Source organism: Aplysia californica, unplaced genomic scaffold (assembly GCF_000002075.1).
Source record: "Aplysia californica isolate F4 #8 unplaced genomic scaffold, AplCal3.0 scaffold00234, whole genome shotgun sequence".
Lineage (NCBI taxonomy): Eukaryota > Metazoa > Mollusca > Gastropoda > Aplysiida > Aplysiidae > Aplysia > Aplysia californica.
The window spans coordinates 130,014-142,722 of record NW_004797504.1 but is presented as its reverse complement, the minus strand read 5'-3'; the positions used below and the strand labels follow the sequence as shown (position 1 = coordinate 142,722).

The window sequence follows — 12,709 nt, the reverse complement described above, 5'->3', positions numbered from 1 at the left end:
CACACACACACACACACACACACACACACACACACACGCTGTCTCTCTCTTTCTTTCTCTCTCTCCCACTCTCTCTTCTCTCCAATTCTTTCTCTCCCTATCTCTGTGACACTTGTGCCAACGAGAAGCTGCAATTTTCAAATCCACACATTTACGAGATCGAAAAACATGATGTGCATCATTAATTTCAAAGCACTGTCTTTTGGCACAAATCTCATACCTAGGGGCAGCTGGAAATAGTACGAGTGAGCCTGGGTCACATCACGTATTTCGAAATGAACGTTTTGAGTATACGCATTAAAGTTTTCCAAATAAACAACCGAGTCATGCAGGGCACGCAACATAATCGTCCTGCGGGCTTCAATAATTGGCCTCTGGGTCTTGAGTTTGAGACCCCAATTCTAGAGGTCATGTAGAAGGAACGAGGATTTCGCCTTTCCGTTTTTCTTTTTGAGCTATCTTCCAGAACGTGTTACTCTAAAACTGAACAAAGCAACACTTATCTTTTTGAGCGGTGGCCACAACATAATGATGACCCGTCATCTACTTGGATTTCCCGTCTCCGTTATCCTATTCGAGCTATCTATTATTTTACTGGAAAACTGAACAAATGTAAGTTTATTTCTTTGGGCTGTAGTCACATAGACATATTGTTGGCCCATCTGCTGGTAAGCATGCGAATTACGTTACGTCAGTACTTTCCGTCTTGATGAGATCTCTCACATGTAAAAGTCAAAGTTCTTAAGTTAGAGTAACATAAGTTAGCATTTTGAGAGTAGTTTCCCTCTTTTTTCAGCACAGGTTAAACTTTCAGACAAAATAATTATTGAAAATGATACTATCATCTTTTTTTTACAGCCCCGACTTCGTAAAACATCAGTGTGATTGCAACATTCAAACTATTCTTTTTATACGTTGAGAGTTTTTTTTTTAGTTTTAGGTGTCAACGACCTCACACTCTTCTAAGCGTATGCTCTTGGGAAGTTCTGCGAGATCAAAATTATTTCAAACCACTCTCAAATTTGCTTCGTCAACGCGAATTTTACTATCTGTCTAGACAAATATTTGGGATTCAAATTTTACAAGTCCTCACGTTCAAACCAACTCATCATTTGGTTATCTTTGTGCTTCTGCTTTTGTTTCTTTTTTAAAAAGCCGTTATCAGAGAAACAGTTGGCATATTTTATCATCGTTTTCCCTAACAGATAGGTTATGATACACACGTTTCGTTTTCGCCACTTTTTTCCTTAAACGTTCTTGTCTTGAAAATACAGAATACACGATTTCAAGTTTACCACCTACCTTTGCCATAGGTGCATGCACTTAATGTTTCCATTATTGGGGGGCAGGGGGGGGGCAGCTAAAAATGCCTATCTGGGAACAAATTACTCAAAATAAGATAATTACACTTTAAAATTCCTGGACATGTCTTGAACAATATCTAGAAAGGTACACAAGCCTCCCTGCACCCTAAAGTGGTGTTTGGGGAGATTTTAGACATTAGTGTTGAGTCTGTTTGAGAAAACATTTACCAAGTTTGTAAGAAAAAAGCACACCACTTTTTTTCACAGTTGGTACTATTTTACTTCTCTATTTCGGACTCAATTTCAATGGGACTTTCACAGAATGTTAAAACCATACAAATATAGGTTTTTGAGAGGAATTGTTGATAAATGCTTCGGTTCTTAATCTGTGAGCTTGAAAACCTAGGTTTTTTTCAGTTTTGTCGCTCTTTCGCTTAGAGCCGGATTTGAAAGTGCCATAAAAAAAACTAAAGTAGAAATAAAAAATATCTCCGGTAGACTATTTGATCTTTGCCTTATAAGTGTACATGCTAAGTATGAACCTAATCTGTTCTTAAGTAGGGTGATAAAATGGTACCACATTATGTCTCTAAAATCCAATATGGCCCCCGCTTCCATGGCAACCTAATCAGTAAAATTGTTGTGGACAATTGGTGACAAATCTCCATTGCCATATAATCGTCCACACCAAATATATGCTCCTTAGGAGTGGTATTAGCTGAGGTAGACTTATTCTGTAGCAACACCCCCCCCCCCCCTCCTCATGACTTGGCGGACATAAATTGCTCAGTTTGAATAAGTCAAAGTCTTCCATTGAAACCATCAACTTATAGTGCTCAGTGGCCAATAATATGACGAAACAGTGGGAAATTGGTTATACGTATTTCTTTGGGTATAACTTATAAAGACTCCAGTTGCACTCCAGACATGGAAAAATGATATAATAATTTTGTCAAGCAACTCCATTTTCCTTCTAGGATGCTTTTTTCCACTCAACACGAGTGACCCAAGTAGGCACGGAAACACAAACCTGCCAACCATACTATTTGCAGTGTAGCGAAGGGAGCGTAATGTAATGTTTATAACAAATCAATCACGTGATACCGATATATTAATATAAGAATATCTACGTGTACTACAACACCTTTTCGTTAAAGCGCCGTTGTACTGTTCCTATCATACATCGACCAGGTAAAAACCATTTTCCTCATTCACTCAGTCCCTCCCACACACATCAAAATCAATGCCTCATCCGCGCGCTTCATTACGTTTTATGACCTGTTTCTCTTGATAGCCCACCATGAGTAATTTCTCCTGTGCGCTACTTAGCTATTTATACTGTGTAATAGCTTATTAGGATTTTGACCCACGATGCAAACATGTAGTATGGTTTCCCGAGGTCCCTCAGGGCAATACCAAATTGGCTTCCGTTCCGAAAAAGAATTGGCTGAATGGCCTTGAATACTACACAAATTCTTGCCAGTAGTGTACCGTTGTGTGCGAATTGGCACAATCCCTTAGAATACTCCTGTCTCAGAAAAAAAATCTGATGTCACCCGCTGTCAATAGGCACGTAAGAAACAGGCATCTACTTTTTGTTGGCGGCTGTTCTTTTTCATTCTTTGATTCCTCTGAGTTGACTTTTGCTTTGACAGTAAAATGTGGGAATACTTACTAAGGTCATGTACACAGAAATCGACAAGTTCTCCAGGGAGCCTGCTCAATTTCCAAAAGTAGGCACATAGACGTAAAAAGAAACTCTTGGCAAAAGTTGGAAGCGAGATAAAGCTTGAAAGTCAAATTGTGTTCCTGATAGAAGTATAAAAATGTATAATAAGCCTTTGTAAAGAAAGAACGACCATCGATTTTGTTTTAAACTTGTAAACATGCCCTATGTGGGCTTGCGTGTGGAACAACAGGAGCTTGGCGCGGGTCTATTTCAGGCAGTTGCTTTCACTGCTGTTCATTTTGGGTTTCACGCATTCACTATACTAAAAGCCAACATTAAATACGAACTGAGATCTTCACATTGCTATGAACGACGCAAGCAATACTTAGGAGAACCAGAGGAAAGTCAAAGGGATGATGGCAACAGAAAGATGACAAATTTCATAATTATTAATATTATATCCTCTTTTTCTACTTGACTTTAGCCATCACATCTTTGTTCTTTTCGTGTGGGTTTTTTTTTTTGGGGGGGGGGGGTTTGGGGGGGGGGGATGTTGAATACGACAGACCCCAACGTTGCTTCACTTTTCTGTGGTGTTTTTGTTTTGTTTTGTTTTTTGTTACAAAGTTACAATGACAATGACAATGACAATCTTTATTCTTCTCGCAGGGAGAAATTTGTCTTGGTCGATAACAATGGCAATAGACGTTACAAAGATTACGTGCACTCACGCATGCGCACAACAAGACAGTACATTAGTAAACACACGTCTCACGTGCTGGAACGACCCGCTCCGTAAAACACTCTCTCTCTCTCTCTCTCTCTCTCTCTCTCTCTCTCTCTGTTTAATTTGTAGCACTTGTGTGCTAAGTAACCTAATCGCAGTTGGTACAAATAATTGTTTCTATATCTGTCTGTTCTTGGGTTTTTTGGGAAATGTATCGTTCACTGCGGGTCGATAATTGAAATTCCGATGTCAGTGGGTGGCTATGGTCACTAAGCATTATTTCCGGTTTTTTTAGAACGTTTTTTTGTGTGCAGATAACCAGATTTACTTAGGTCTTTACCAGTTGTTCTTGATGCCTTTCAAGTCAACTTGTTTATTTTTATGATGTCAAGGTCAGAATGAACCTTCATTTTAGGAGTCGGGTTATGTACTTAATAGGCTTACGAGATCGGGTTACGGTTACGGTTTCAGTGTTCTCAGACTTCTGTAGATTTTTCAGTTTTCGAGTCTTTTATTAATCACTCTAGATTCGTAGTTAACTCCATTTGTATATGATACAAGGCATTGATTCTAGCAGAACCTACTTTTGTTGGCTTTGACGGATTAGTCTCTCTCTCACTCGCTCTCCCCCGCCCGCCCCCCCCCTCTCTCTCTCTCTCTCTCTCTCTCTCTCTCTCTCTCTCTCTCTCTCTCTCTCTCTCTCTCTCACTCACTCACTCACTCACTCACTCTCGCTTTCCCTATTACTTTTCCTTCCCCCAACCACATCTCTACAAAAAATTCAACAATTTTATATGAACGGGGATTTTTTGAATATTTTTGAATCAATGGATCTTTTCCCCCCATAATAATAATACGAGCAGCTGTTACTTGGGGATTGTAATTCAACAGCTGACTCGAGCATTGTGTTACATAAGGTCTAGCAATACCTGCATAGTACGTATTATAATATTATTGACTAGAAAATACCGGAATGAGTATCTGAGAGGAGATCGTTCTTCTCTTTTGTGACTGATGTGATGATTTTTTTTTCCGCACCCCTGGGTAGAGTATATACAGTGATTATGATATGATATTATATTTTTTAAGTTGTATATTGATTGTGCCCCTATGACACAGTTTCGATTGTTCACTTTTATGCGGTTAAGTGGTTTTATCGCGTCTGTCGAGGTCGATCTGTGATGTGTGATAGGGATTCTAGCTTATGTGAATGCATTTAATTTAATCTTACTATATATTATATTAATTTACGTCTCGACTCTGCGGAATCAAGGGCTCGTCAATGTACCCTAATTTCTGCCTAACGAAACAACATAACCCTATCAGTATGTCGTGTTTTACTATCGTATCCATACGACGTGGGGAACTCTATGCCCTCACTTTCCAAAGAGGAAATTTATTCGTTAGTCCGGTCCGTACACTTTGCATAGCAGTCTGTCAAAATGATTTTTTAAAAGAAATACTAAAAGTTTCAAAGAGATCTTCGCTCTAGAAGTATTCTAAAATGTGAAGAATACAAACCAGGGTGTACTAATTGACCCCAGGGCATACGGATAGGGTTGCGTTGTCAATTTAGCCTCTGCCCCCACACATGTAAGAGTCATTGGGGGGGAGGGAGTGGGGGGAGGGAGTGGGGGGAAGGGGGGTGGTGAATGTTACATTCGAATGCTCCGCCTCTTAAACAACCTTAGAGTTGATAGAGTCTTTAAACCTTCACAGTGACGAATCTTAGACATGTAAACGTCGTTATAATGTTATTATTTCGAGAAAAAAATCCCAGCCTAAATGGAGGTAATAGAAAGTGAAATCCGATCGTTTGTAGAAGTTTATTGTGTTTTTTTGGTTTTTGTAAAGTGTTTTACGGCGCTCGCAACTGCATTAGGTCATAATAATATGAGCGCGCGGGACACTCCTAATATTTTCAGTTGGTAGGACATTTTGAATTTTGCCCGGGTGGCGGCCGAAGCCTACTCTTATCGATTTTAGACCACCAAGGGATATTTAACGTGCGCAACTTGCACACGGGCCCTCCGAGATTGTATAAGTGAGTATTATGTTGGACCGGTGGTGGCAAGAACAGATTTGACTGTTATGGATACCCTCCGGTTGCGATAAAGATCTCTAAGAAGTGACCCGAACAAAAATGCGCATACGTCAATTTTAAGGGTAAAAAATCAGGGTACTAAACCCTTACAACAGTGCTTTCAGAATATATACCTATGAAATTAATCAAGTTAAATAAACATCCAAGATCATTCTCAAACTGTTTTATTTTTAAAAAGCAAATCAAGTTTTAAGAAAAAAGCCATACCTACAATTAAAAGTGAAAAAGAGATTAATTGGTAAGGTTAATGCAACTTAGTCTATTTTTCTATTCAACCCCTTATATTGATTCTGGTGGTTCAGATTTTAAAAAAGCACAGAAAAACATCCTCAATCCATTTGACAAAGAACATTGAGACCCTTCTGGGAACGACAAAACAACTGGATGTCACTCAGATTATAACTGAAAATATGTGACGACGTGGAAATGCCAGATAAGTTACAGTAACGGGGTTTTTTTTTAAGTGGAGAAAACGACAATTCAAAATTTGAAAGTCTTTATCTCAAAGATAGTATAGTATTTCTTTAACTTTACACAGCACAAGCTTTGCTAGGCTGACTTTGCGATCATTTGAGGAGGACTTTCGATTTTTTAAAGAATACTGCAAGGGAAAATTAAACAAATATATATTTTTAAAAAAAATTTTTGGTTTATTTTTTGGGGGGAAGGGGGATACATTTTTTGTTATTCTTTTATGTGACTCATCTGGTTTTTCCACTGGAATCTCCAAATAAATTCTTTTGGCGTTAGGGTATGGAGATTTGCCCAAGGACACACGCCGATGGCCATAATTTATCATGTAAAATCTGCCTCGAAGAAAAATTGATTTTGCATTATAAGTGCTCATGAAAACGAGGGATGGGAATGAAGTGGTGTCGGTGGTCTAGTGGTAAGGCTTTCGATCAAAAGGGCACATGTTCAAACCTCGTCAAAGATCAAGGTCCCAATGGTAATTCTTAGGGAAAAACATTATACTCGAATTTTCCTCTCTTCACCAACGTGGGAATAGATACCAGACCGCAGATCCTGTAAGTCTGCAAGTGTTGGAGCTCTTATTCGGAAGCTGGCACTTACTGTTTCCCGGGGAGGCGAGAATGTTTCTGTGTGTTGGTGTATCCGCAGCGGTAATAATGGTTGTAAGGCGCATAGATTAGATCATGCCCCAAAATTTATGTTATGTGTTAGCAAGTTTATAACATCCCAATTGAAAGAGCTCCAGATCTGGCCTACCATAGAAAAATGCATCCCCCTCGACTCATAACAGCAGCAGAGAAAGAAAAGCAAAAGTAAAGAAGTTAGCAAGCAGTGACAAGGAAATACAGTGTGGGCCTCGGCTACAACACGACCCGGGGACCAACGTGATGTCCCGGTTAGAGTTGTAAGGGGAATCAAATTTACATACACTGTTTTGTTGTTGATGTTGTGGCTGTTGTTTTGTTTGTTGGTTGTTGGGTTTTTTTGTAAGAGTTTTACGGCACTCGGAACTGCACAAGGTCATATGAGCGAGCGGGACACAGTATACATTTTGAATTTTGCCCGGGTGGCGCCTAAAGCCTACTTCAATCGATTTTGGACCACCAAGGGATTTTTAGCGTGCGCGACTTGCACACGGGACCTCCGAGATTTTTCGCCCTTGTCCGAGAAGGCTAGGTGTAGATCTTTTTTACCATAAGATATGGAGTATGGCTGAGAGATAGCAGCATGAAGGAGCCAAGGAGTAGCAGTAAAAAGGCTGCAGAAAAAGTCAGGAACCCTCAAGAGGGGGTGGGGGCAAAAAGTGGAGGAGAAAGCAGACGACAGAGTATTCTCCAAGAGCAGGAAATGATTTGAAAGGAGAAAATTTTAGAAAAGAACATTTTCCGTCGCTATCCACATTCAAACCCGTGACCTATTGAATGAGAGGCGTACACCTAAACCTCTTGGCCACGAGAGCTCCCACATACACTGTAACAAATGAGTATTCATTGTATGAGTATTCAGTGTTATCGCTTTAACTTATCGTACTTACGTTACTGTATCCTTCCTCTTGTACCTCTAAAGCGTCGAGGAGAGAAAGAGTTTTCTGTCTCCAGCAAGTTGGATGGCCAGGCTGGGTGGAATGTTGTACGTTTTCAAGGTATCCTTCACACTTTCGATTCAGGTCTACCTTGGTTTTCCTCTTGCCTTGTACCCTGATAATGTTTGTAGTTTACTTTACTAGCAGGCAGGTGAGGTGCCCCGCGTGTCATGTGTTCAAACCACCTGATTGTTTACCTCTGTATATCACTTTAAGAAGTATTAAAAAGATACCCTATACCAATTGATCAGTCATTACGTCTTACTTATTCAGTTAGAATTTTTTTTCTTGTATTTCTCTTTTCAGATAAGATAAGATGAGATAATACTTGATTATCCCCGAGAGAAATATTTCTTGGCTCTACAGGACAGTAAAAATACATAAAGATTTACATTTTGATATATTACTCTCGTTAGAATTCAATATGAAAAGAACTAAAGCTGACAAAATGTACATATCACATCAGATGCTTCATTCAACCGCATGTAATTACAAGACATTTGGAGTTATATAGATACATACTTTAAAGAGCAATACACATCTGTGCTTAATCTGACAATAGCCTTATTATGCTAGACGGAAAAAAAATTCTTTTATATCTTTCTTTCCTTGTCTTTAGAGGTACAAATCTGCCCCTGCGTGATCTGACAATTTGTGTGGAAAGGGAGTGTGTACCTGTGTCTTAGTCTGATGGAGGTTGACAAGACATATTTGAGATGCATGGGTAACAATAGTGCCTGCTTTTATATAACACATATCTCTGCTCTACAGCGTTTACTGCATGCTCTGGGCGTTTAACGACATTTCGTAATCGAGTTCTGTTGTCACCTTTGGGAAACGACCTAACACCTTGTGCCTACTTTTCATTCAATCATTTATTATCTCAACACGTCTCGCCAGCCCACATGGAGACAGTGTCACCATGTACTTGACCAAAGGCTGGATTTGCATCAACACCTAAAATGGGTCAACCCTCTCCGCTCCCCTCCTCTCCCTTTTCTGTACACACGGTTTAGTTTTTTAGAAGTGTTTTACGGCACTTGCAACAAAATAAGTTCATATAAATGCTGAAGATTAAAGGTGTTACAAGAGAGTAACAAACACAAAAATAAAGAAGGGGAGATAAAGACAATAGATGGTTAATAGGACTGAAGAAGCAACCCACACCAGAGCACCCGCCAACCACCCACTCGGTTTAGTTTTTTAAAGTGTTTTACGGCACTTGCAACACAATAATATCATTTAAGTGCAGGAGATTAATGGTTACAAGAGAGTAACAAACACAAAGAAGAAGAAGGTGAGATAAAGACAATAGATGTTTGATAGGACAGAAGAGGCAAACCACACCAGAGCACCCACCAACCACCCACCCTCACGGCTTAACACACGAAACCAAAAACCAGAATGAAGTTAGATCAACTGTGAGTCACTTACGTGCAATGCAACATCGGTGTTGGCTGCTGTTCTGCTTCTTTTCTTTGTTGGCGTGCTTTTTCTTTCTCTTCCTGTTTAAGGATTGTGCCTATAGTTGGACCACCGTTATCCGAGCATGTCTGTCAGAATGCGTAATTTTATAAAAGAACGTGTTTTCTAATCCTTATAAGAAACCAGACTCGAGGATTTATTGTGTGTCGGCTGCAGCTGTAATCCTGTTGTGACCGCCACTGGTATGAGTGGGACTCAGTTCAAATCCGTTTTCCTTTCCTTTTTTTTAGATGTAGGTTTTCATTTGTTGTGTGTTCTGTTTTAGCTTTGTGTCTGGGTGTGAATGTGTATGTGTGTGTGTGTGTGTGTGTGTGTGTGTGTGTGTGTGTGTGTGTGTGTGTTTGTGTGTGTTAGTGTGTGTGTGTTTGTGTGTGTTAGTGTGTGTGTGTGTGTGTGTGTGTGTGTGTGTGTCTTTGAACACATTTTAAAAGATTCATTCCTTTAACAATTTGTTAAGAACTCTTGAAATGTTGCGTTTTCTCATCCAGTCATTGAATTTTACATTTCAGGAGCAGTTTTTTTGAAGAGACGGAGACTCTACGTTTGGTGCACCGGATGACCGTCGAATCGACCCAAAGCCGTGAGGGGAACGATAGAAATCACTCAGACAAAGTTGAGTGACAAGAGAAAACTGCAGAAGACAGGGGCACTCTTCATTTTATCGCACCTCGCCTTTGTGATACGTTCACGCAACAAGCCACACGAACAAAAGGCCGTTATCAACGTTCTCCATCTCCGAGCCAGATCTTTTGCATTCTCATCATTACAAGCAATCCGTGTGTCTGGAGTCACAGTTTTGGCGAACTCCTATGGCCTACTCACCTCGTTTTAGTTGGGATTAACTAGTCTCAAGACACAGATACCAATTAAGTTGAGGTTGTTTTTTTTTCTCTCTTTGAAGGGGAAAAGTCAGAGAAGTATTTGTTGCTGCTGTTTCTTGCGATGAATAGACGACAGCTGGGTTTTTTTCTTCGATCGATAGAGTAAACAAAATGTAAAACCTTTTGGGACGACAGTGAAATAAACTTTACTGCTTGAGCCATTCACTTATATAGGAAGTAGCCAAACCTTTAACGGTTTGTGTCTATGCAGATTCCAAAGATGTGTTAAATAATCGATGCAGCTTTCTCTGTGAGAGCTTCTTGCTTTAGTATTCGATTTCAAAGGAGGTTCTTTTATTTTTTTGCTGTCTTCTTTTCTTCGCGATCAATTCACGTGAAATTGGAAATACATTCGTGGATATTCGTCAGTCAAACAGAATTGGAAACTTTGATTCCCAGCGACGATTTTACAACTGCATAGAAATTCCCCCCCGTACTCAACAATAAAGATGACGTCATTGCTGATATCGAATGTAACAAATGGGAGCATCCCTCTGCCCTCAGAGGAGAACCGTGTGCCTGAAGCGTCCAATCAGGACGCTTTGATCCTCACGAGGATCATTGTTCAGAAATTCTGTGTGCCTTTGGTGGTGTTTGTAGGAGTGGTCGGGAATTCCCTGAGCATTGTCGTGCTGACACGAAAGTGTATGAAGTCTTCAACTAATTCTTACCTCACGGCGCTGGCGATCTTTGACCTTCTTTATCTCGTCTTCAGTTGCTCTCTCAGCCTCACGCACTACGACGCTTTCAGGCGGTCCTACTCGTACGTCCATTGGTCACCTTGGTGTCACGTGTTTGCTGATATGTCCAGCAACGTCTCGGTGACCCTTACAGTAACCTTCACCTTGGAGAGGTACATAGGCGTATGCCATCCAATGAAAGGTAAAGCGTGTTTAGTCCTCATGAGGTAAATCTTCTCAATTGCCCCCCATCCCCCACCCCCGGTTAAACCCGCCACATTTGTCTCCTTTTCAACTTTCTTCTGCTCTGCAGTCATCATCATCATCAGCATCATATCATCATCATCATCATCATCATCATCATCATCATCATCATCATCATCATCATCATCATCATCATCATTTTCTTCTTCTTCTCCTTCTTCGTCGTCGTCGTTGTCGTTGCCAAAGCCTTTTGCAGTAACAAAAACATACCGATTTGAATATCAAGGTTTAGTAGACATTCAATATCTACGAATTTGTCTGGCATTTTGCCTCTAGGACTTTGTCAGGGACATAATAACTCACTCATCGATTACATTGCTATCGATGCTGTTATCAACCTGATTTTCAGCTCTATCATCTCATTCATGCTCCTATCGGGTCTGTTGAAATTTTGGAGACATTTTGTTATATAAGAAAATAGGCGTCTGTGCTGTAGTCAGTATGAGATTTGCTGTCACGCGCAGGGAACCCGAGATAAATTCAGGTGTTGGCACGGTACTTTTTATCAAGGACCTTAGAGTTTCTACTGACATGTCGTATTTCCCTTAGCCTGGATTGCCTCTACCAGGCAGGATCAATGCATGCCTCCTCAATGATCTAAAGTGTGTTGATAAGAGCGTGAAAAAGTCTCAAAATGAAAACATATCTGTAAAAGACATAGCCAGTATAAGAACTCGTTGTTTGTTTTTTGTTTGTTTGTTGTTTTGTTTTGTTCTTCATCTAAAAATCCGTTTGCAACAACTAAATTAATATCTGCAAAACATTTGTTTTCTTTTTTTTCTGCTGAACACTTCCTGGTTGGGGTCATGTCTACGATGCCAGATCATGTGGAGTTGCGACATACAGGGAACATTATGTTCCAGGCATCAAACAAGACTAATTAATAGCTGATGGATATCTTGCTTTCTTTTTCACTGATTCTTATCATATCTCCCTCGTTTGATGACATGATCATTTCGTATGGTGAAAAAATTGAAAATTTTCAGGTCAATTTCTTGCAATAGAAAATAATAATAATATTATCTTCTTCAGTTTGATGACTTTTTCTGCCTCTGTAGATAGGTAGCTAGCTAGATAGATAGATAGAAATAAAGATGGGTAGATATATAAATAGATAGATATATAGAAAGATAGACAGAGAGAGAGAGAGAGAGAGAGAGAGAGAGAGAGAGAAAGAGAGAGAGAGACAGAGACAGAGAGACAGAGACAGAGAGAGAGATTATGGAGTAGAGTATCAACGCATCTTGTTAGGGTAGGCATTTGTAGATATATTTGGCACTAGACCATGACTCAATAGACACATATTATATTTGTTTCTTGTTGATTTCATATGCACTGTATTGTGTCACACTGACATAACTTCAAACATGATTCTTGATTTTGTTTGTTTTGTTAAATGCAAATATTTTTACACCATCAACGCCATCAACGACGCATTTATGATCATTTTGGAGACAAGTTTCCACCAGTCAGGACATACCTGGAGTGAGAGGGATGAGACGCCCCAGTAGTAACACACACACACACACACACACACAC

General features: G+C 39.8%; 1 protein-coding gene across 1 annotated transcript in view; it reads left to right on the top strand.

The window, feature by feature from the left end:
- The window catches only part of LOC101856102 (sex peptide receptor), a 60,694-nt gene that overhangs the window by 11,861 nt on the left and 36,124 nt on the right, over positions 1–12,709 (top strand). The window contains exon 2 of the mRNA XM_005100038.3: positions 9,855–11,108. Within this exon, the coding sequence (XP_005100095.1) occupies positions 10,676–11,108 (433 nt within the window). The 5' untranslated portion in view covers positions 9,855–10,675. The remainder of the gene's footprint in view (positions 1–9,854; positions 11,109–12,709) is intronic.